General features: G+C 47.3%; 1 protein-coding gene across 1 annotated transcript in view; it reads right to left on the bottom strand.

Moving 5' to 3' along the window:
- RBM20 (RNA binding motif protein 20) overlaps nucleotides 1-25,876 on the bottom strand; it is a 76,547-nt gene that overhangs the window by 43,721 nt on the left and 6,950 nt on the right. Inside the window, exons 2-5 of the mRNA XM_040254417.1 lie at nucleotides 13,689-14,766; nucleotides 12,238-12,299; nucleotides 9,510-9,601; nucleotides 8,633-8,730 (exon numbers count right to left, since the gene is read on the bottom strand). Of these exons, the coding sequence (XP_040110351.1) occupies nucleotides 8,633-8,730; nucleotides 9,510-9,601; nucleotides 12,238-12,299; nucleotides 13,689-14,766 (1,330 nt within the window). The remainder of the gene's footprint in view (nucleotides 1-8,632; nucleotides 8,731-9,509; nucleotides 9,602-12,237; nucleotides 12,300-13,688; nucleotides 14,767-25,876) is intronic.

Below are 25,876 nucleotides of genomic sequence, written 5' to 3'. Positions count from 1 at the left end.
TATGTATAATCACTCTAGTCCATCCTTGAACAGTTCATATAAAACATGGCTATTATTTGCCTTATGTCCCATGGGAGATCTAAATGATGAGGGAGGAAGGGAGGATATGGTCCAGGTGGTACTTCTAAAGTCTGCTCACCAGGATCACAGACAACCCTGAGTGCCCTGGAGCAGGCAGCACAATGTTCTACATTTATTCCCTACCTGGGTTCTCTAAGAAGCCCAAGTCCTGAAGGGTCTTTGAAGGTAATAATGTATCAAGAAAGAAGTGTGTGTGTGTGTGTGTGTGTGTGTGTGTTGGAGTATAGTTGTGTGTGTGTGTGTTGTGTTGGAGTATAGTTGTTTTACACTTCTGGGTCAGTTTCTGCTATGCAGCAAGTGAATCAGCTATACTTATACATACATCCCCTAAAGAAGGATGGTTACTTTTGACATTTAAAAAAACCGAAGTTGAAATAGTACTTCGAGTTTCTTTACTAATAAGATAACCTTTGGTTAGATCTCTAGGCTGATGAGAAAGGGTGACTCCTGTATCTGCTGCTACTGCTAAGTCACTTCAGTCGTGTCCGAATCTGTGTGACCCCAGAGATGGCAGCCCACCAGGGTCCGCCATCCCTGGATTCTCCAGGCAAGAACACTGGAGTGGGTTGCCATTTCCTTCTCCAGTGCAGGAAAGTGAAAAGTGAAAGAAGTCGCTCAGTAGTGTCCGACTCTTTGCAACCCCATGGACTGCAGCCTACCAGGCTCCTCCGTCCATGGGATTTTCCAGGCAAGAGTACTGGAGTGGGGTGCCATTGCCTCTGCTTTAAATTAATAAAAACAGGTAACTAGTAAATTACTAAACTCACTAATATAAGTACTTTGGCAAATAGATAGTACTTTGCCAAACATAAAATGCAGGACAGGGGCTGCTTGAGGTAGGAGTGAATAATTTAAAAGGGTCTGGGCTGTAAAAACGACAAGACTTTCTGATGTAGTAAAAAAAAAAAAAAAAACAACCTTGAACTTGGAAGACAGAGGACTGGATTTCAGACCTAGCTCAGCTACCGATTAGGGGCATGACAAGGACAAACTGGCTTTCTTTTGGGGGCCTGAGTTCCCCAGTGTTTGGTATGAGGGAGTTAGTCTATATGTCTCAAGTCAGATGTAAAATAGCCATGCTTATGTGGCTCAGCGTTCTAAAATTCCACTCGTCTCAGAAGCCTTGCCAAGCTAAACCCTAAGATCCAGGATAATGATAAGTTTCCCCAACTGTGCTGGGCAAACACAGGAAACCTGCATCTCTCCACCCCCTGCCCCAATGAATGTAATGCCTGTCTTTCTACTCTGTGTGATCAGCCATTTCAGCACGCCATTTCACATGCACAAGGACAGTCATCATTCAGACAGGCCTGTCTGTGTTGGTGTTGGTCTCCTCTTTACAGAACTGAAGGTAAGCTCCAAGCAGGGAGCACCTTGCCAACGTGTCTGCCCCCCGAATGACTGTGCCTTCTGAAGGAATGAGAGGAGTTGAGCTCATACACTGAGATAACTAAACACACACAGGGGCCTGCTACCACCCTGAGGACAGACACATCAGGTGTGTGCCTCTGACCTCCAGGCACTAGGGCCAGGGCAGTAGGAGCATCAAGACAGACCTGGGTCTGCTCTCCAGTGTTCCTGCTCTCCAGTGATGACCACGAGCAAGGGACTGACTTTCTCCAAGCTGATTTTGCTTCTCTATAAAACAGGGAAAATAAAAACTGATTCCATAGGACAAAAATGCCACAATGCATTACTATATAAAGTGTCTTCATGCAAAGCCTGGTGTCAGCAAGCTTCTATAAATAAACACTTGTTCCTTTCTTTCCTGTGACAGTTCAAGAATGTGCTGGGCTTCCCGGGTGGCGCTAGTGGTAAAGAATCTACCTGCAAATGAAACAGACATAAGAGACAGACGCGGGTTCGATCCCTGGGTCAGGAAGATCTCCTAGAGGAGAGCATGGCAACCCTCTCTAGGATTCTTGCCTAGGAAATCCCATGGACAGAGGAGCTTGGCAAGCTACAGTCCATTGGATTGCAAAGAGTTGGACATGACTGAAGCAACTTATTATGCACACACGTGATGCTGCTGGACAGGGGAAAAAAATGTAACTGTACTATGATGATGTAAGAGGACGTCTGTGCTCTTAGGAAATTCATGCTGATGTAGTCATGGGTGAAGAGGTACAGTGACTCCAATAGTTCAGGAGAAACATGCATATGGATCATTGGATGGATGGACGGACAGATGGATGGAAGCACAGATGATACAGAGACAGACAGGCACAGAGAAAGAATGATAAAGTAAATCACCCAAAATGTAAAAATGTAGTGAATCTAAGTAAAAGGTATATGGGGGTTCTTATATCGTTCTTGCAATTTTCCATAAGTCTCAATTAAATTAAAATTAGAAATTACAAAAATAAATTTTAAAAGATATGTTGTAGGGCAGAGTAGCAGCTGGACTTAGAATTGTGAGCCTGGTGTTGATGGGCTCTGCTAACATCCCACCCACTAATGCTCTCCTGGGAGGCACACAGGCATTTGAAACTTTCCAGTCCAAGGTCAAGTCTCTAATAGAGCTAAGGTGTCTGGGTGGTAACTGAAGTCTGCATTACTAACCTGAGGGGACAATCATCCATCACCAGCCCAGGAGATGCTTCAGTCAGTTCACAAGCTAGCATGACATGGCATGTCCCCACGTGTAATCAGGACCCTGGGTACATTTTCATCGGTTGGAGCCACTCATTTAAAACCGGATGCTGCTTCTGGATTTCCCCAGTGGTCCAGTGTTTAAGAATCCACCTGCCAATGCAGGGGACATGGGTTCGATCCCTTGTGGGGGAAGATTCCACATGCCTCAGGGCAACTAAACCCATGTGCTGCAACTACTGAGCCTGTGCTCTAGAGCGCACGAGCCTCAACCACCGAGCCTGCGTTCTAGAGTCCACGAGCCTCAACCACTGAGCCCCACATGCTGCAACTACTGAAGTCTGTGCTCTGCAACAAGAGAAGCCACCTCAATAAGGGCCCCGCACATCACAATACCCGAGTAGCCCCCACTCACAGCAACTGTGAAAGCTAGTGAAAGCCCATGCACAGAAAGGAAGACCTAGCACAGCCATAAATAAATAAAGCAAAACCAGACACTGCTTCTAATGGTTCATGCGACCGGGTCTAAGGCCTCTCCAGTCCCTCACAGATCTTTTATGGATGGGTGGAAATGTGAGCAGACTTGTGTAGGAAGATTCTGAGACCTTTCAATGCCCTCTGATGCAAGAGGGAACAGACTTCGAAGATGAGTTCAAAGAACAGACCCAGTTTCAATAATTCACAGAGCTGTCATAAAAATGTGGCTCTGGGCAAGAGGGCCCCAGGGTGAGAGAAGTCTGTCAATCTGCTTTTAAGAGTTACAGTATAGAGTCGATCTTCAGTAAACCATTTTCTCTGCTCCAGCCTCATCTCCTCTAGGTGTGACCTAATTTCACCTGGCACACAGTTTATAGGCCTCTGCTGGGTTTGTGCTAAACATACCTGAGGACAGACACAGGGAAAATGTTTATTTCTCATGGGGTTCATTTGAACATACCATGCAGATAGTGAAAAAACCAAGTCCCACTGTAGACAAAACAACATGATCTGATTTTCCCCCAAGTATACACTTACAGTAAGTAAATCTGCACAGGTACACTAGCTAGAGACAGACAGTGATAGCTGAAGACATTACCTTTAGTTTTCGCTACAGGGTTGGATTTTCTATTTTGTATATTTCTGTTACTGTTTAACATTTACATCATTTTACTATTTTTGCAGCAACAAAATAATTCAGATTTGTAAGCAAAAAAGAAAAAAAAAAAAGACTCCGTGCGAGTCTTCTGCGTCTTCATTCTTTGCTCTCTTTGAAAATGCACAAGGTGAGCCTTGCCGAGGGGACAAGAGCAAGGATAGAGCTGGAATGGTGGAGGAGGGGAAGGGTATTTGCCACATCAGTTACTACTCTTCATGGTCTATGGGGGGTCAGGAGACCAGGGTGCTCTGAGCCAAGGACCTAAGAGGCCAGGGTGGAGAGACAGTTGTTCTAGAAACAGCCAGCAATCTGAGGGGCAACCTATGGCTTAAACCTCTGGCTTCTCACAACATTTCTATTTCCCTGTGCCTCGGTTTCTTTCTTTACAACACGCTTTCTGGTGAGCAAGGTTCTAGTGGGAAAGAAACCATAAAAACAATGCATATCGTCGTCCCCAGCCAGGGAAGCCCCATCCGAGGCACTAGCACTAAATAAACTCTAAGGTGTCTGTGAAAACTGCAAAGTGACTTTACGGGGACAGTCAGCAGGCAAAGTGCATCTCAGGCAGGCACAAGAAGACTATTTACAGGCTGAGAAGGCCCCTCTGGCCCCTTGCAGAAACCTGATTACTCTGTTTATGACGACTCAGGCAGCCAAGGATAAAGCACCTCTGCTCCCTCACACGGCAGGAGCTTAAGTGAAAGTGAACACCCTTCTCCCGGGAGGGATCCTGGAGTTGGAGGGGAGGGGCCAGGGACAGGCACAAATCACCCACCCTCAGCAGAGCACACAACTGTCACTTCAGTGCCCCATCTCTGTCAGAAATAAACACGGAAAGGCTTGCATTTCTACCGAATTGAGATAAGTGCAAATTCAGCCAGTAGACAGGTTGTGTGGTCATTTTAGATTTTGTGGCAGTTCAGATACCCCCTGAAGCCTCCGTCACACCATGGAACCCCGTGTGGCTGTTCCCTGCTTAAAAACAGGGGGCTTTAGAAGGAAGAGGGCTTCCCTGGGGGCTCAAATGGTAAAGAATCTGCCGGCAGTACACGAGACCCAGGTTCTTTGCCTGGGTCAGGAAGATCCCTCAAAGAAGCGAATGGCTACCCACTCCAGTATTCTTGCCTGGAGAATTCCATGGACAGAGGATCCTGGCAGGCTACAGCCCATGGTGTCACAAAGAGCTGGACATGACTGAGTGATTAAAACACACACTTTTTAGAAGGAAGAACTGTTCTCTGCTCCACAAACAATAGTGATTTGACAGTGGCCGAGTCCTGGTGGTTCCTGCTTTTACTCAAAGCGTGTTTTTGAAAAGATGTATGTAAGCAGGATCAGGCAGAAACAGCCCGGCACTCAACTGGAAAACACTTCTGGAGGAAAAGGCACGAAAGCCTTCATGGGTCTCTATGGGGGCAGGAAGTGGGGAAAGTGGGAGGAATTTCAGTGTCCTCTTTAAATATTTCTTTTCTGCTTGAGTTTTCACAAAAAGCATACATTATGTAAGCAGGAAACACAATTGAAGTGTATATGCAAAAGGAGCTCTCTAGGCACTCACAGAGCCTGAAAAAAGCACCCTTTGGTAACAGATTAACCACCCCTCGGTGTATTTGCTTATCTTTGGAGACCAGCAACTGCAGACAGAAAAAGAATCAGTAATTCCTCTGAGAGACTCTAGCACTACTTAAAGGAGCCTCGCAGAGTATTTTTCAGTAGTGGATTCATCAACTCATTTCTCGGCTTGTCTTCACAAGTCAGTATTTTTGAATTTTAGGTTTTTCTAAAGAAACACACCTACATTTGATTGCATTTGTCAGAAACAGCAACAAGAGGACCAGCAGGATGAACCAGCACTGATGCTGCAGGGACCAGCTGGAGCAAACCCTGTCCTTGTCCCCCAAATATCCTTGGGAAGCTCATGTGACCGAAGAGACTTCACAAATTACAATGATAAAATCAGTCAGATGACACCTCTTCGCCTCCACTGAGTGTGTACAAATGCCTCCAAATGTCTGGGTTCATCTTGGGAAACCCTGTCACGGTGCCGAAGAATTCAGCTGCCAGGTCTGACGGCCTCTTCACCTTTTGCTCCACGGCAGCTGCTGACTGAGGCCCAAGGAGACCTCATCACCCCCAAGACAGCCTGAGAGCCTGCTAAGCAACTTGTGGAGTAGAAGCTGGGGAGGGGTAGGGGAGTACGTACTAAGGAGGGAATCATCATGATGGAGAGACTTCAGAGATGAGCAGTAGGGCTTAGCGGTTAAAAGTGAGGCTTCTAGAGCCAGGTCCCCTGAGTTCAAATCCCACAGCTGCCCTTTACCAGCTGGGTGACCTTAGGCAGGGAATTTAGTCTCTCTGTGCCTCGGTTCCTCACCTCACAGGGTTGTCTAGGGGATTAAATGAGTTAATACATACAAAAATGCTAAGAAAGTATTGAGCACCATATAATAACAGCTATTGTGATGATTATCATCTGACTATGTCTGGGCTTTCCATCACCTTTCTGCTGCCACAGCACAGAAGGCAAAATGTTTCTTGTGTTGCTTCTCAGGCTCAAGCCAGATGAACGCCCCATCTCTAGGCGTCCAGAGGAAGCTGTACTCACAAATGATCACGAGTCAGCACATTGCTGGTGTCTGCCCCCTGCCTGGGTAAAGCCCTTCCGTGGGAACTCTCAGCTTCTCAGGGGGAGCAGACGGGACTAGAGGGATTCCCAGACAGAAGGAATGCTGACCCTGAGACCAGCCTCTGGTCATGCGGCCAGCAGACAGAGCGCAGGTTTATCTGGCCATAGCACAGGTTTCCCCACAGCAGGTTAAATGGACTTGTGCTCAATACCAGCCATTATTACTGCTCGCACGCTGCACGGTTCACCAATCCTTGTCACCGACATGGTGTCTGACCTTCACAAGGGCAGCACAACACCGGTCTGCCCTGAGCCTCACGCCCACTTTACCACTCAGACCGTCAAATCAGAAGACAGTGCTCAAATGGCCACAAAGATGCTCCAAGGTCAATGGCATCATCAGAAGGCTCACAAGCCAAAATGGAAACCCAACTTCAAAAGTCATTATCAGGGGAGTATTTGCCCCACTTGAGGAAAAGGAGTCTCCCAGAAATAAAGTGACTTGTCTGAGGCCACACAGCAGCGAGCTCCAGACCTGGGACTTGAACTTGGGCTCTGGCCCTGTGGTTCACTGATTGGGGCCGGGGAATGTGGCTAAGGCACAGGCCGACACAGAAGTGTTCTGCCCTTCTCTCCTCCCACTCAGCCCCCGCCCCTTTATAAAGGGCTCATCTGACACAGTCTCTCTTTCCTGTGTCCAGATCCCTGGCCCACCTGCCCCCCCCGTCCTGCCTCCCCCATCTGGGTCACAGCCCCTTTCTGCTCAGTCCTGGGGTCTCAGAGTGGGCAGAGAGCTGGCTCCACGGTCCACAGCGTGGGAAACAGGCCCTGGGGTGGGAGCCGTGCCAGAGCTGCCAGCGCATGCATCGGACACGAGCTCATGGAATCCAGCGTCTGACTCAAAGACAAATGACAGGTTCACTGAACCCACCCTCTCTCCTGGGACTGACCCAAAGCTGCTGCTGACCAGGCATGGCTTTCCATCTGAAGACTGCACAGAGAAACCACAACATTCTCTCTCACCAAAACATGGTCTGCAGACAGGGGCGCCCCCTTGAAGCACTTCTCCCCGAAACACAAACAAACAGAAATTGCGGTCCAAGCAGGCCTCGCTTCTCATCATGAACTTCCTCACCTCCCCACTCATTCAGGACCCAGGGTCTAAACCTAAACATCTCAGTTTGCTCTTCCCAAGCTTTGCTCTAATGCCCTGACGTGCGGAGAGGATGGCACGTGGGGAGACTGGCTCTCCTGAGCTGGAGAAGAAAGAGCCTGCAGCTGCTCACATGACAAACTGGAAAAAAAAAAAACCCACAGATTCAGGCAAAACCACACAGACACTCGCCCTCAAGCAGGGTTCGGTCAAACGCAGAGGATGAGGTGGTTAGGTAGCATCACCGACTCAATAGACATGAATTTGAGCAAATTCCGGGAGACACTGGAGGACAGAGGAGGCGGGTGTATTATAGTTCACAGAGTCACAAAGAGCCAGACACGACCTAGCGACTGATCAACAACAAATTCGCTTTATGGGGGGCTCTGTGGCTCAACCCCTTCCACGCGTTTCCCAGGGAGGAAAGGAAGCTGGGTAGCTCCTGGGAGACCAGGCTACACGGAGTGGAAGAAGCAAGTAGGCAGAGCAAGTTGTCACAACTGGTGGAAAAAAGAGGGATGAGCCCTTAGAGCTTTGGGACCAAAGTGTACACTGTCGAGAAGAAGGAACACAAACACAACTAAAAAAAGCGTGATGCAGATGTCACCATTTCCCCAAGGAGCCAAAAATAACCACGAGCACCGGGCCCTTACTTTTCAAGCACATCTTCTCTTTCTGTTCAAGTTTCAGAATTGAAACTTGAAGGAAACGGTCCACTTCATTAAATGTCAAAGTGCTAGAAAACACACAACACACACACACACACACAGACCTCAAACTTATTTTTTTCTAAACCAGGACCGAATGCTAGACAGTCTTTGAGTGCCTTCAATTGGAAGAAATTAAGTCAGATTTTTAATCTGTGTGTTTCAACCCCAGTTAGACTGAATTAAACAATGTTGACCTCTGTTTTCCTGCCCTTCACTAAGCGCCATCTGTACCTGCTTCACCCAGCCTCCTCTGCACCTCTACACCCAGGCAGAGAAGGTGGTAAAAATGCTTCGATGATGACAAGTCACAACGGAGAAAACGCTTCTGTACTCACATTTGTCCCTGGGGAAGCTGAAGGGAATGCGGGACTCGACTGAGTAAACGACCTCGCAGGAATGGTCGAGTATGACGTTCCAAGATTTGAGGTGTAATCTAAATGGTAAATTACACAAAATCGAGTGAAAACCCAGTCATTTCCTTGACCTTCAGAAGTCCTTGTTTATAGATATGTGCAAGAGTCATTGCCCCCCACCATTTAAAAATAAAAATGACTTTTTGGCCAAATGTTCTTTTTAAAAATAATTAAAGTTAGCTTTTCTTCCTTGAAATAAATCCTTCAAAAGAAATTTTTAAAAGTTGTAAGGCAAACATAATATTAAATAACTGGGTTAACCCCTATCCCCCAAAAGTCATTATCAGGACAGAAGCGGGAAGGGAAAAAGTGAAAATTCCCTTTTAATATAGTGATTAGTGATTGGCATGATTACACTTCTGAGTGTGCTGATAACCAGCAAAGCTTTAGGTCTAAAACATGTAGAAAACATCAAAGAGCCCAGAGAGCAAGTCCAACGCCTCTTAGCATCTTGGGATCCGTTTGCTTTACAGATGTCCAAGGGGGGCTCATCGGGGACATTTGGTTAGTAAAGATGAGGCACAAGAAGCCTTTGGGAGGGGCTTCCCTGGCAGTCCAGTCGTTAAGGCTTCGCCTTCCAAAGCAGGGGGGTTTGGGTTCAAGCCCTTGTTGAGGAGCTAACATCCCACATGCTTCTAGGCCAAAAAACCGAAACATAAGAAGAAACAGTATTGTAACAAATTTAACAAAGACTTTAAAAATGGTCCACGTCAAAAAAAGTCTTAAAAAAAAGAAAGAAAAGAAGCCTTTGGGAAACTGCTTTCTGCTTCAAGCTGCTGACCTGTGGGCCCCTCCTCACCTTCCGTCCCAGCAGGGTTATAAACAGCTGTGCTGTTGGGAGAGGCACACAGAGTTCCCTCTGCTGGACCGAGGACACACCGCACACCAGCGCTGGAGGGGGTGAGAAAGGGGAACTGGTTACTCAATAGGTTAGACAAAGAATGTGACCCAGAAATTTCATTAAGACACTCAGACCCCAAAGAGTAGGAAATAGATGTTCAAACAAAAACTTGTACACAAATGTTCACAGCAGCCCTATTCATAACAGCCCAAAGGTAGAAACACCCCAAATATAGATCAGAAGTTGAATGGATAAGCGAAATGTTTTTATATATTTGAATATTATTCAACCATATAAAGGCTGCGTATGCTACAATGTGGGTTGCACTGAAAATACTATGCGAAGTGAAAAAAGCCACAAAAGGTCACATATTATGAGTCTATTTATATAAAGTGTCTAGAAGAAGCATATCCATGGGGATAGAAAGCAGATTAGTGGTCCCCAGAGGCTGGGGGTGGGGAAGGGGATGCGCAGTGACTACCTAATGGGTATGGGTTTCCCTGGGAGTGATGAAAGTGTGGAACTAGAGAGTCGTCCTATTTACACAACTTTGTGAAGTGTTAAGTACCACTGAACTGTATACTTTAACATGGTTACTATGGTGAATCTTATGTGAATTTTATATTTTATAATAAAATGATGGGGAACCAGAAAAGAAATGATTTTTTAAAATCAATTTTTAAAATTGTGTTAAATAACCTAAAACTAAGATCATGGCATCCGGTCCCATCACTTCATGGCAAATAGATGGGGAAACAGTGGAAACAGTGTCAGACTTCATGTTTTTGGGCTCCAAAATCACTGCAGATGGTGAATGCAGCCATGAAATTAAAAGACGCTTACTCCTTGGAAGGAAAGTTGTGACCAACCTAGACAGCATATTAAAAAGCAGAGACATTACTTTGCCAGCAAAGATCCGTCTAGTCAAGGCTATGGTGTTTCCAGTGGTCATGTATGGATGTGAGAGTTGGACTGTGAAGAAAGCTGAGTGCCAAAGAATTGATGCTTTTGAACTGTGGTGTTGGAGAAGACTCTTGAGAGTCCCTTGGACTGCAAGGAGATCCAACCAGTCCATCCTAAAAGAGATCAGTCCTGGGTATTCATTGGAAGGACTGATGTTGAAGCTGAAACTCCAATACTTTGGCCACCTGATGCAAAGAGTTGACTCACTGGAAAGACCCTGATGCTGGGAAAGATTGAAGGCAAAAGGAGAAGGGAACAACAGAGGATGAGATGGTTGCATGGCATCACCAACTCAATGGACATGAGTTTGGGTAAACTCTGGGAGTTGGTGATGGACAGGGAGCCCTGGCGTGCTGCAGTTCATGGAGTTGCAAAGAGCCGGACACAATCGAGCCACTGAATTGAACTGAACTGAACCTAAAACTTACCGTCTTAACCATCTTTAAGTGTACAGTTCAGTAACATTAACTACATTCACATTGTTTGGCCACCATCACCACCATCCAGCTCCAGAAGAACTCTATCTTGTAAAACCGAAATTCTCTACCCATTCACCACTAACCCCTGCCAAATCCCTCTTCCAGCCCCGGCAGCCTCCATTCTATTTTATGTCTCCATGAATCTGAGTTCTTTCCTGTAAATGGAATCATACAGCATTTGTCCTTTTGTGACTGGCTTATCTCACTTAGCATAACCACCACCCATGTTGTTGCACATATAAGAAATCCCTTCCTTTTGAAGGCTGAACAATATTCCACCGTAAACATAGACCACATGTGTTCATCTATTCATCTAGCCCGGACATTTAGGTTGCTTCCTACCTTTTGGTTATTGTGAATAAGAAAGAAAGGCCTTTTGAATGAGCTCATCTTTAAATGCTTAACCCTATCTTCTATTCTACTTCCCTGGGCCAGAGCTCCTCTTTTCTGTGTGGGTGTTTACAACACCCTCAACATGGGTCTCCAGGTATCTGCCTTTGCCCCCTACCACCTGAATTCTCAGCATGGCAGCTGGGGTCCCAATCAATGAAGCCAGAGCACATCCCTCATCTGCTCAGCCCTCCAAGGCTCCAACTGCACTCAGATCAAAAGTAAAAGTCTTCTCGAGGAGCCAAAGTGCTCAGGATGGGGGCCCACGACTTCGCTGGCTCTTCCCCCCAGGTAGTCTGCGCTGCTCACACTGATGCTGCTGAGCATCCCTGGACCACACCAGGTCTTCAAAGTCGCTATTCCTTCTGCTGGGAGTGCTGGTCCTGCAGGCAGTCATGGCTCATTCCACACCCTCCTGGTATGTCTTCAGTGAGGTCTCCCTGCCACCAGCCCCTATGAGTGAATGCACATACACATACGTACACACACACACACACACACACACACACACAAACACACACACACACATTCTCTCTCTCTCTGCCCTTATGCTGTTTTCTGTTTTCTCTTTAGTATTTACTGCCAGAGATGCTACTGGGTTGGCCAAAAAGTTCGTTTGGGTTCTTCTGTATGATGTCATGGAAAAACTCGAAAGAACTTTTTCGCCACCCCAACACATACCTCACTAGCGTGTCATCTGTCACCCCTCGTCATTAAGTATAAGCTCCTTGAGCACAGGGTTGGCTTGTTTTGTCCTCTGTTTCCCCAGCAAGAACGGTGCAAAGCACACAGTATGAGCTTGATGAAGGCTTGCTGAGCACATGTAAAGACCTGTCCTCCTGGACAGCACTTACTTTTCAGAGAAGAGCAGGCATTTCTGAGCATGTAGTTTCCCTTTTACATGCAGCTCCCAGTCCTAGGCCAGAAGGAGAGAAAAATGACTGAAGTAGAACTGAGTCCACGGGAAGGCAATGGATGAGTGCGGGCTTCGTCCTAAACACAGGGAGCACAGAGCACCCAGTCGCTGGACAAACCCCGCAGGCGCATCTCCCGCCCTTCCTCCCCCACCATCCAGGCACCTCCCTCCCCCCTCCTGCCGCCCTACCCAGCCCTCACCCCACCAGCATCCACCTGCATATCCCAAGTCTAGCTCAGACAGGAGCCTAGAGTCACAAGTCTGATGCCCTCTTCCCCTCTCAGTGGGCCCTTGGTCCCACCGATGCATTTCTACAGGAGAAGCTGGCAGGTGGAAAGCCCTAGAAAAGGCTCAATCCTCCATTACCTCCCATATTAGCCAGACCCCCTCCAGAGACGGGAGGTGAGAAGGTATGTCCCACCGGAGTGACTGGGATGCATTTGGATGACATGACCCAGCAGAGGTAAAAGACACACCGTGGTGGAATGCCCGCTAAACAGGGATTATTGTGCTCTGCAGACGGGACAAGAGACAAGAGGCTGTACAGCTCAGTGCTTAAGAGGCACAGGCTCTGGGAGGGTCAGACCCATGTCTGAATCTCCACCCCACCACTTTCTGACTATGGGGTCCTGGACAAATCATTTCATCTCTCTGGGCCTCAGTCTTTGCATCTGTAAAATGGGTATAATAATAGTGTCTCTCTTGGAGAGTTATTGCCGACACAGACAAAGAATATGCTAACTGTAATTATTATTGCTTTGGAATATTTTACTGCGTCAGCAATACATTTTAGGGGGAAATTTATACTACCATGGGCTTTTGTCTGCAGGGGCTCAAAGCACTTTCTAACCGCTGGAAAGGTGTCATGAGGCTCTACCTCCGTTCTGCAGATGGAGAAGCTGAGGCCCCTCTATAATAATCTGTCTAGGTCCCATCTGAGAATGACTTACTTGTCTGACTCAAAATTCTACTAAGTTTTTCTCCATTTGTACTCAGTACAATGTATGTTGTCAAGGAACATAGACTCTCAAGCTTCCTGGTGCTCTACAGAGAAAGGCCCTTTTCAAGGAGGCAGAGGCTCTAATTCCTGAGTTCCTTTTCCATAACCCAGGTTGAGTCCCTTGATCCCCTCTCACCTTGACTCTCTCATCTATAAATACAAGTAAGACTCTCTTACTTGCCTTAAAACAAGAGATTGGCCCTGATACATTTCTGAAATTCCTGTTGGTTCTAATACCAAGGATTTTAATCAAGGGTAGCTGTGGCAAGATCCTGTCACCCATCCCCCAAGTGTCACAGTTCCTGGCCTGTGAATAGCAAGGGCTGGGTTGTGGTGGCCGGCTCCCCCAGGCTCCAGCTGGAGCTCCGAGCAGGTCTCAGATGACTCACCTTCAGATCAAACACCTTCTTGTCACAGATGCTACAGACGTGTGGCAGGTGGAGGGGGGCCACACCATGGAAGTCATTCAGCTCATGCGCTTGCAGGGGCCGCAGGGACAGCACTGCCTGCTCCTCCTTGGCCCGCCTCCGGGCTCCGCTGAAGCCCTGTTTGCTGTTGTTGAGCCGACCCCCAAAGGAAGGAGGGGTCCTGTCTGGTGTGGGCTCCTCGGGGTCATACAGCTCATAGGGCTGGCCAGGGGGTGGGGGCCACAGGCTGGGGGCTGCTGCAAGATCAGGCTTGCTCTGGCCAGAGAACCCATGGGGGCTCTCCCACTGGCTGTTTGGACCCTGCAGCAGGGGACCCACCTCGCCTTTCAAGGCCCCGGCTGGCTCAGCCACAAATCCACCTGCCACCTGCGACCCTTGGGCACTGGGTCCGTAGAAGTCCTTGGGAAAGGCAGCCTGGCCATCTTGCCCTGAGTGGCTATAGTGCCCTTCGTAGGTCACGCTGCCCGAGGTAGCAGCTGAGGCTGGCAGGAAGCCAGGCTGACCGTCGGTTTCAGAGCCATATGCCTGGCCAGAGTTGGCTTTGCCATATTCATAGAACCCTGCAGCCGTGGGCGCGGGCCCAGTTTTTCCAAGGCCCAGGATGACCGCTGGCTGGGCGGGGGTCTGAGGCATGAAGGGGTGCATCACCATGGCGTTGGGCTGCTGGCTGGGAAGGCTCACCGTGGGCCCTGGGCCTCGCGTCTGGCCAGGGGGTGAGAAGGCAAATGCATTAGAGGGAAAGCGGGTGCTGGGCACGGTGGCTGCGTGTTGGGGCACCCCGGTGTGGCCGTGGGGGGCGCTGATCATGGATGGATGCCGCAGCTGGTTGAAGAGAGGCTGGGACATGGCCACTTTGGAGAGGACTTGGTTGAGGACCGTGGCGGCCGCGGTGTTGTTGGTGACGGCTGTCTGTGCCAGCTTCAACCGGTGGAGGGTGAGCTGAGCCTGCAGCTGGGCCAGCTGGAGGCTGGCGGGCGAAGGAAGCAGCGGGTTCGGGTTACTGACCGAGAACGGGGTCTTGTCCAGGAGCTTGGCGGCACTGCGAGGAGACAAAGGGCTAGATGCACGGCTGCTTTCCACCTGGCAGGCAACGGGCTACTTGTTTGCTGTCTGTGGTCCCCCCTCCCATACAAACAAGACCTTCCACACAGGCCCCACGTATGATCCAGTCTGCAAAAACCTGTGCTCATACACATCAGTGAAATAATCTTTTAAATTCCAATAGGTGGCTCAGACAGTAAAGAATCTGCCTGCAGTACAGGAGACCCAGGTTCAATCCCTGGGTCAGGAAGATCCCCTAGAGAAGGGAATGGCTACCCACTCCATTCCTCTTGCCTGGGAAAAGCCCTGGCAGAGGAGCCTGGTGGGTTATAGTCCACAGGGTGGCAAAGACACAACTGAGCGACTAACACATACAGAAAAATTCTTATAAGGTATAATGTTCAAACTCACTGGTAATCAAAGAGATAAAGTTAAACCATTAGAAACAAGTATTTGCTGACCGAAGTAGCAAATACACACACACACACATAAATGACAGTGCTCAGTGCTGGTGAGATAAAGTGGAATGGACACAAGATCAGTGATAATCTAAACTCGTGCAACTTTGCCCAAAGGTAGTCTGGCAACAGGCGCTCATTACAGCCATATTCTTCGACCCAATAATTCAATCCTATAAATATGCCCGAAGAAAACAAGCTAAAATGCAGACAAAACTTGATACGCAAAGATGTTTAATAAAACTACATTATTTAAGAGTCCAGTGTTGAAAGTTACAAATATCCGATAACAGCAGGGAGGTGAGTTTTAAAGCGAGTAAATTATAATACATTGGCAGAATGAAATGTTCAGTAAGCATTCACTACTGGTGCAAGAATTTCCATTGTGTTATGCAATATTTAAGACATTCAAAGAAGTCTTCCCATCATCAAGTTTAAGATAGAAGATATTCCACCACACTAAGTCCTCCTTGGGCATCTGCCCTCTCCATCCTCACCCCACCTTCATCTTTGCCAGTGACAGACATCATCTTGAATTTGGTCAGGTCATACTTTACAAAGAAAAAAAATGGTGACAAGAGAAAATCCATCTACTCTAATGTTAAGTGAAAAAAGTAGTCTTCAAAATTACACACAGAATGAATTGTGTGTGAATATTTGTGCCAAACACATTTTTATCCTTGTCCTCACTTCGCATCCAAAAGCAACGAGACTCATGTGCCCTTCAGTCCATTCTGAAACCCAACTAGCAAAAGAAATTTAAAAAATTACAAGGGAAGAACCTGAATTTTCGATCACAGGCGGCGGTGGGCTCTCACAGAATCTTATTGCGGGGGTGTCTGTCTGACACGTGCCTTTCACGGACTTCTGTTGTTGGTTACGGTATTTTCTAGACCAAAAATCAGGACCTGTGAACTGAAAAGGGAACAGACATTCCCTTTCATGGTATATGTGGTTACCGTTGTCAGGGCCGTTTTATAAGACCCTATATTTCCTGGTCTTAAACTCCCCTTCTGGGGAGTGAGTGCAATCAGGAAATGTGTTCGGGATGTTGATAAACTGGAATTCTCAGGACATCTTAATGGGAAGAATGGAACTGTTCAATTGAGATTGGGGTTATCATGGATATACATTCAGCATGCCTACAGAAGTGTGGGGGCGAAACTGAAAAGTTGGGACCATTTAACAAGGTGTCCACTGTTTAACAAGGCTTTGTACAGTGCAAGTCTGATGATAATGAAACAAAGGGGAAGGGCCAGAGGGTAGGCATAGGCAAGGAAAGAGAGAGAGGTGGTTGGCCTGTCACACCTCTCCCACTTTGGATTGGTGCTCTGTACTGGTCTGAGAGAATGAGCACAGGCAGGCTGGGGAGGCAGGTGAGGGGGGAGGTTCTTCACATTTACTGCGACGCCATGTGCCCAGTGCTTGTCTGTGCTGTCTCACTGGACCTCTCCATGAGTCCTGTGGGGTGGGTAGTGTTATGTGCTGTGATAAGTCACTGCAGCTGTGTTCTAGGCTTTGCGATCCTATGGACTGTAGCCCGCCAGGCTCCTCTGTCCATGAGATTCTCCAGGCAAGAATACTGGGTTGCCATGCCCTCCTCCAGGGGAATCTTCCCAACCCAGGGATCGAACTTAGGTCTCCCACATTGCAGGCCGATTCTTTACCATCTGAGTCACCATTCCTTCTCCAGGGGATCTTCCCGATCCAGGGATTGAACCCACATCTCTTAGGTCTCCTGCACTGGCAGGCTTTTTTTTTTTTTTAACCACTAGCACCACTTGGGGAGCCCAGGGGGTAGGTAACTTCATCCCAGTTTTGCAGGGCAAGAACCTATAGCTCAAAGAGACTAGGTGACCTACTTAACAAATGCCCATTGTTGGTGAGTACAGACCAAGGAGTCAGGGTTTCCAAAGAAGAGAAAGGGCACAGTACTCTTCATGGGCTGCTTCACTGTTTTGTTCAAAGTGAGTTCTCAGAACATTAGGCACCTCCACATTCAAATTCAAGCACAAAACACATCTCAGAGCCAGACAAAAACAGATCTGGCTTACTCTTTCTCATTCTATGAGAAATCAAGTATTTGCTGTAAGTCATTAAAGAGACAGGATGTTCCCTCAGGCAGCAGCCTTGCTGTGCTCCAAGGACAGAACAGGCTGGTTGCATGTTAAGATACTACAGGGTTGCGGGGAGGGGTTGAGGTTAAAATTGGTGACAGATCTCTTCTCCTTGGTTGCAGCCAAGCCTTGGTGGCCCCACTGTGGCTCAGGCACACATCATGGCAGCAGCAGAGTTGGAGAGGTACTAACTGTCTACGTAGGCGAGAATGTGAAAGGCACAGGAGGATGGTGTAGAGGCTGGTGATAGATTTCTACTTGTGTAGTATTAAGTGGCTGAGCTTTAGAGGAGCAATTAAGCTTAACTCAAAACCCTGCCCACACAGGGCCAACCCTTGCTACCAGGTCTGTACCCGATGCAGCCTGTCCTTGCTAACAAGGCGATAATGAGGTGCCAACTTGGTTTCCATGATGAGAGTAAGACAAGGTTGGTTTTGTTTTTCCCAGAGAAGTCAGCTGTATTTTCTAAAACTGTGTTCTGGGCTGGAGGGAGCTCTCGCTGGAGATTCCCCTTTGCCTCTGAAAGGACATGTGGGGAAGAGCTGTCTTTCCAACAGGGAGAGCCAACCTCGCTGGGTATTTGTAGGTTAGCCATGGGAAACGAGTGCTTTCCTGAGGATGGCCCAGGTTACAGAAGTCTACCCATTCACATGCAGCAGAAATTAAGAAGACCGACTAGATTTTCTTCTCGACTTCCGCTTTGCCTGGCAAATTGGTCCCCAACTTGAATCAACCTTGAGTAGAAGTGGTTTCATAAGAATCATCAGAATCAGATACCCTTTTGAACCAAAGACCCTTAGATGAAAAAGAAATGACACACCATCCTACTTTTAAAAAGTCTTAAAATTCTCAGCCTATCAGAGTTAGTAACTTAGAATTCAGGTGCAGGGCCTTCTCTGGTGGTCCAGTGGTTAAGACTCTGTGTTCCTACTGCAGGGGACACAGGTTCGATCCCTGGTTGGGAACTAAGATCCTGCAGGCCACAAGGTGCAGCCAAAACAAATTGCAAATAAAAATAAATTAAAAAATAAAATTCGGATGTGTATAACAATCAAACTTGTAAGCCAAAAACTGGGGCACATGGTCTGAAACTCTAAAGGACAGAACTGATGTCAACCTCCTGTCTGCCTCCCACCTCAGTTTGTCACTGTTGCATCACTGCCCTGTATTGAAAGTAACTGCTTATGTGCCTTTCACCCTCCATTCGACATAAGCTCCACCAGGGAAGGGAGCATTTCTCAGAGATTCTCACATTTTCTAGGCACACTTGCTTAAACTTGGTGGGCACTTGGTAGCTGCCATGAACAGAATGAAGAAGGAAGACAATGGATGAATTAAAGGAAGGGGAATCTAAATAGAGGCAGAAAGCAAATGGATTTTGCTGTTGTATACAGCTTGAACTTCTCTCAGGTACAGTCACCAGAGCAGGAGTTCCAATACACTCTCTCCCTGTCCAAATCTAGGTTTGTGTGCTTGTTTTTTTTTCAAATGAAGTGTTTTTTTATTTTTATTTATTTGGCTGTGCTATGTGGCATGCAGAATCTTAGTTCCCTGACCAGGGATCAAACCTATGCCCTTTGGAGTGGAAGTGTGGAGTCTCAACCACTGGGCCACCAGGGAAGTCCCCAAATCTACATTTTGAAGTCAAATGGACAATCCCTGTGGTAGGCTGAATAATGAACATCCCAAATATCTCTACACCCTAATCCCCAGAAGCTGTGAATCTTACCTAACATAGTAAAGGGGACTCTGTAGATGCGATTAAGAATCTTGAGGTGAGAGGTTATCCTGGATTATCTGAGCTGGCCCAATGTAATCACAGCAGTCCTTATAAAATAGAGGTAGGAGGACTAGAGTCAGAGAGAGAAGATATAAGGATGCAAGCAGAGTCAGAGAGGAGAAAAGATGCTATGCTGCTGGCTTCAAAGACAGAGAAAGGGGCCATGAGCCAATGAAATGCCAAGTGGTCTCTAGAAATTGGAAAAGACAAGGAAATAAAATTTCCCCTAGAGGCTCCAGTAGAAACCAGCCCTGCTGACACCTTGACTTTGGTCCCATGAGACTGACTTTAGACTTCCAACTCTCAGAAGTGTAAGAAATTTGTATTGTTGGAAGCTACAAATTTGTGGTAACATGTTACAGACACAATAGGAAATTAAAACAATCCACCAAGAATGTGAGGTGCAAAAGAGGCTTCCACACAGAGAGGCGGGGGTGGGGATGGGGACATTGGCTGGATTTGTTGGTATGAACGCTTGCCACAGCAGTCCTGGGGAGTATCGCCATCTGACCCAGGATCTGAAGACCCTCTGGGAACTTAGCCAGGAGCCAAAACAACACAGAGGTCTCTTCCTTTTCCAAGTCAGATTTCTCTAAACAGCTGGAGCAATGGCACCCTGGGAAAGCTTAGAACTGCAGACCCTTAGGGAGACTCATCTACCCCTCTAGTCAACAAAGAAAGTGACTTGCCCAAAGCCACACAAAACCCATCTAATCAGAACCCAGAGCTTTCAAGCCAGCTTCTAGTGGCTGACAGAACAGCCTTGCCTCCAAAAGTCTTAAATTTCAGAACTATTTCATCACCAAATCATCATCTCCATCCATATTTCTCTGTGGTCCTCCTCTTTGTTCAGTGAGATGCTGACTCCCTGCCATAGGCAAGCACTTGCTGACCCCTGGAGAGAGGTGGAGATGCAGGCCTTTCTGGAACCCGTCAGCTCCAGTGATGACAGCAAGGACGCCCTCTTGTCTGGGGAGTGGGTGGGGAGCACGGTTCTATGCCTCTGCCACTTCCTCTCTTCAATGTTGTGCAGCAGCTCTGTCTACAGTCACATGGTCAAACCTGAGATCTGGGGAGGGAGGGAGAGCAGCGCAGTCAGGCACAGAACCTGGGCACCTGGCACAGAGCTAGAGTGCCTACCACACAGCCCCACGGAGGGCCGGTCCACTCTCGGCACAGCCACTTGGGTTCATTCAGGTCTCAACAAGGCTCACTGTCCCCAGAGCTGAGGTTTCCTTTCCTTTCCAGAGCCATTCATTGTAACAAAGAACTCACAGTGCACAATTAACATCCAGAACTTTGGTTCCCTACTCTCTTGGAAGGTTGGTTGTTTCTCCCAATTAAAGCAGCATTTCTCTAATTAATTTAAAAAATAAAATACAATGTAAAGGAGAACAAGTTTCCTTTATAAGCTGGGAGATTTAGGAGCTCCAGATGAAAACTGTTTCTGATGATTTAATTCCATACTGTCGAAAGGATGTGCAACATATTGCATCTCCCAGGGCAGCCAACAGCTGTCTCCAACACTCACTCTTTGCCCCAAAGCTCTTCCACATTTTATGCTGAGTACCCAGCAGGATGTGATGATGGATTAATATTTGAGCACAGTAACTGAGGCACTCTTTCCTCAGTTCAAGTCGGGGTGCTGGAAATTCAGCAAGTTTTTGTGATATAATCCATCCTGTTCTGAAAGGAAAGGATAGTGTTCAGGACACAGGGGCTGCAGAGCCTCTGCTCTGAAACAAATTCCAGCAGAGGGGTCAACAGGACATGGACGAGTTCGATTCAACCAGAATGGATTGAGCACCTATTATGTGCCAGGCAAAGTTGCTAGAGATGGAAAAAGAGAAACGTCCTGAGACCATAGGGGAGACAGATCAGTGCAGAGAAGATGAATATTCCCACGGAGGTAAGCACAAAACAGCAAGGCAGGCAAGGAAGTGGTTCAAGCCTTAGATGTCTCAGAGCAATGTAACAAATGAAACAAAAGACCAACTCAAGGGCTGTCCCTGAACTCTGAACAAAACCTTTGAAACAGTCTGGGTTTATTAATCCACCCACATGTGCAAAGATGCATCAGCTGTTGGTGAAAGGCAGTTGTAGGGTGAGTTGTGGTCAGAGACCAGCTTCCAAGTACCTGTTCCTGGTGGTGTGATGGGGTAAGTGAAGTCAAGTGTGGGTGGCTCAGTCATGTCCGACCCTGAGACCCCATGGACTGTAGCCCACCAGGCTCCTCTGTCCATGGAATTCTACCGGCAAGAATACTAGAGTGGGTTGCCATGCCCTTCTGCAGAGGATCTTCCCAACTCAAGGATCAAATCCGGTCTCCTGCATTGCAAGCAGACTCTTTACTGTCTGAGCCCTCTGGGAAGCCACAGATGAATTGCTGTAGAGGAAAACAAGCCCTGGGTGGGCGCGAACCACCAACCTTTTGGTTAACGGCTGAATGCGCAAATCGATCATGCCACAGAGACATATGATGGGGGGAAATCACTTAATTTTTTCCAACCCTCAGGATTTTCTCATTTATAAAATGGGAATCGTAATGTCTACCCAATATGAACCAGCCAGTCAGAGCCCCCAGCCACCGTGACTGACTCGGGAACAGACACTCCCAGGTGCTACTGGAGCCATTAAGAGACAGGCCCTCGTCACCGTGTCAGGCCATGCCTGGGTTGCTAAACTGGCTGAATTTAAGCTACCGCTTAAGGAGAGGCTGCCTGAGAATAAAGCTAACCCACAGACACTGGCCTGGAGGAGATAGGCCAGTCCACTCTGGGAGTCACCTTGAGCCGGCTTCCCCTGAACCTGCTTGGACTTTTCTTTCCATGAACCAATGTATTTCCTTTAGGTGCTTTATAAAAATAATAAGGTAAAAAGAAAAGCAGCCTACTAGAACCATCTGCAAGGAATCTGGCTGGTTCCCTCCGTGGTCCCACATCGAATCAAGAGTCCCCTGTCACTCTCCAGCTTCCTCAGCTGGAGGCGAGGGGTCACTCAAGGAAAGTTCAGGCGGTCACTTTGGTGTGAGTATCTGCTGACCAAAGAGGCCTGTTTCTTGGAGATTCAGGAAGCAGAATGCTCCCCCCCATCCTGAGTGGACTAAGAGCCCTGCACTGTGATCACGAAGTGTGAATAGAGTGCCAGGGGAGAGTCCCCACAAGAGTAGGGACCCAACTTCCTACAGGTTTGGAGACCCAATGCTGACCACACAGACGCTCCTATGAGAGGGGACAGAATGTCTTGGCCCTCACCTGGGAGAGTTTCTAAGCAACGCCTTTCGATTCTCAGCACCTAACAAGCCAATTTTGCTGTACTGAGAACTGGCTTTATTATGCCAGACACTCATTATCCCCCAGGAGAAAAAGTTCTTTATTACAGATACAGTTCTCTGGTCTCCTTTCACTTGGAGGGGAGGTGAGTGTACAATGAGTACATATTGGGTGTGGGCTGCCCTTTACGAACCGGGGTAGGAACCAAAGGATCCAGCCCTAACTCAGCACTTATCAGCTGCATCACAGTGGACAACAGACTCTCTGAGCCTCAGTGTCCTCAACCATGAAAAGAGAAGTTACAGTCTTTCCTCATTTACATCATGAGGGTTGATTTGGAGGGAATGACGCTGAAGCTGAAAGTCCAGTACTTTGGCTACCTCATGAGATGAGTTGACTCATTGGAAACAACTCTGATGCTGGGAGGGATTGGGGGCAGGAGGAGAAGGGGATGACAGAGGATGAGATGGCTGGATGGCATCACTGACTTGATGGACGCGAGTCTGAGTGAACTCCGGGAGTTGGTGATGGACAGGGAGGCCTGGTGTGCTATGATTCATGGAGTCACAAAGAGTCGGACACGACTGAGCGAATGAACTGAACTGAAGGAGAAGGCAATGGCACCCCACTCCAGTACTCTTGCCTGGCAAATCCCATGGATGGAGGAGCTTGGTGGGCTGCAGTCCATGGGGTTGCAAAGAGTCGGACATGACTAAGCGACTTCTTTCACTTTTCACTTTCATGCATTGGAGAAGGAAATGGCAACCCACTCCAGTGTTCTTGCCTGGAGAACCCCAGGGATGGTGGAGCCTGGTGGGCTGCCATCTCTGGGGTCGCACAGGGTCGGACACGACTGAAGCGACTTAGCAGCAGCAGCAAGGAGTTGTCAGAACACTCTGTAAATTATTTGGCACTTACAGATGTAAAGGCGTGGCACTGGCCAGAGATTATTGGAAAGAGAACATCTTTTGTGTGATCACAACATATTCTTCCTTTTCAGAAAACATTCCTTTACAGAGGAAGTGATATTTATCACTCACATCCATGGAGATAACCTCGTTGCCACTAAGATTCAGAGTAGAAAGAGGTAAAATTGATTCAGCCATATTAATGGAGTACATGTTGGGGTGTACCAAGGGCTGAACCATACCAAGGGCTTCCCTGATAGCTCAGTTGGTAAAGAATCCACCTGCAGTGCAGGAGACACCGATTCGATTCCTGGGTCGGGAAAATCGTCTGGAAAAGGGATAGGCTACCCACTCCAGTATTCTTGGGCTTCCCTGGTAACTCAGCTGGTAAAGAATCTGCCTGCAATGCAGGAGACCTGGGTTCAATCCCTGGGTTGGGAAGATACCCTGGAGAAGGGAAAGGCTACCCACTCTAGTATTCTGGCCTGGAGAATTCCATGAACTGTATAATCCATGGGGTCACAAACAGCCGGACACGACTGAGCGACTTTCACTTTCAACCATACCAATGAGATTGCGCTCTGCATCGCATATGGCAGGTAGGGATGTAAAGAGCATTGCCCAGAGGCTAAGGGCACAGGTTTCAGAGTTTGTATCAACTTGGATAAGAATTTCAGTTTGCCACATATCAGCTAGTGACTGTGGGCAAATATTTATTTTCTCTCAGCCTCAGTTCTCATTGTTAAAGTAAAGATGGTTATGTCTAAGCTATAGGTTTGTTCTGAGAGTTAAACGACAGGGTAGACATAAACTGTTCTGCACAGCTCCTACACACAGTAAGCAGCCACCAAACCAACGCAGCAGGGACCAGCACCACTACTAGTCTTGTTACCACTGTTGTTACCATAACTCATGTAACTATCGTCACCAGCATCATAGTCATCATCAGGGCAAATGGCAGGTGAGCTCTGCCAAGGCAGAGAGGACGAATCTTCCTTAGAGACAGGTAGAGATAGATTAAAAGAAAACATAAAGAGATGTAAACACTGAGGAAAAAAAAAGAATTTACAAAGTAAATGCAGACGTGTGCTGAGAGAGGAATAGCAAGCGGGGGGACTGAGACCTGGAGAAAACACAGAGAGTTAATCACAGCTGCTTGGTGAACTGGATAAGTAGTCAATAATAGATTTAAAAGCTGTAAGACAACACAAGGACGCAGCTGAAGTGTAGTGGTACAAATGTGTGTGAACTCACACCAAGTTTTTCCCTGGTAATGTTCGTCCATCCAGAAGTAGAAGCCAAGAACTGAAGTCCAGAGCACAACGGTACCTTTGTCAACCAGACCAGTCACATTTTCAGTAAGCACCATACCTTCCACAATAAACAATCAGGAATTTAAATTCACTTCCAGTTCAACTCATCTCCCTTTCCAGGCCACAGTGAATATTCCATTTCTTCTTAAGTGCTAAGATACAAAATATAATCCAGATGAGAGAGCTCATGACAAGAGAATGTTTTCCCAGGTTTGCTCACAGCTTACAGAGCAACCAAATCAAATCAAGAGCAATGGTCAGGGTCAGGGACAGGCTTTCCATTGCTTCCTGGAAGTGGAACCTCAAATCACAAGCTCTCAACTCTGCTATAACACTCTCAGAAGCTAGGTCAGGATGTGACCCTTAGGAACAGCCCCTAAATGTCAGGTTACAAAGATGACAATGATGAGACCACAGTAATATTGGGGCAGAATTCCAAACTGCAACTAATTATCACAAACGTAAGAGCAAGAGATCTCAGAGGTCATTGAGTTGAACCCACTCATTCTACAGAGGAAAAAAGTGAAACCTAAAATAGTTGGTATATGTGTAAGTTCACCCAAGAGAGGAGAGCGGAGGCTGGAACCCAGTCTTCCTCCTCATTCTTTGGGGCTAATGCAGCCACTGTGGTGGATGTATCCCCATCAACATGCATCAGGGGAGTCTTCTTTGTGGGAGAAGAGTGAGATCACACACTTTTTTGATAGTGCTGCCTTCCTGGTAACAATAGGGCTCCTGGATTATCACTCGAGAGGCCTCTGTGACTAATTTTGAGATGACTGGGTCCATGCTGGCATTATCCCGTGTCTGGGTTTTAGCCATGACATTATCATGTGACGATTCATATCACCATGACACATTCGTAACAGCAATCATAATCCTATTATCTCTCTTTTGTTTTGTGATTTTCAGTTGGAGTGTTAATAGATGTTTTCACCTCATTAGCTACCTGACCTCCAGGACAGTTACATGATTAGGTAAATGCGGTATGGCCATTTCTAGTTTATAGTAAGAAGACTGGAGTGAGACCAAAAAAGGTCAGATGAATCATATGAGGGCATCCAGCAAATAAGGGACTTAGCTGGGACTTGAATGAGGGTCTTTTTACGTACAACCAGTACCCTATCCCCAGTTTACACATTCATTAAAGGGAGCTTATAAAACCACATTCCTGTATCTATTTCCTTGAGTCCAGTTTGTTTTTTTTTTTTTTGGGGGGGGTGTTGTTCGTTTAAAGTTACTAAAATATAAAGCTATTTC

This window comes from Oryx dammah, unplaced genomic scaffold (assembly GCF_014754425.2).
Source record: "Oryx dammah isolate SB20612 unplaced genomic scaffold, SCBI_Odam_1.1 HiC_scaffold_14, whole genome shotgun sequence".
Taxonomy (NCBI): domain Eukaryota; kingdom Metazoa; phylum Chordata; class Mammalia; order Artiodactyla; family Bovidae; genus Oryx; species Oryx dammah.
This window is presented reverse-complemented; position numbering and strand designations above follow the sequence as displayed.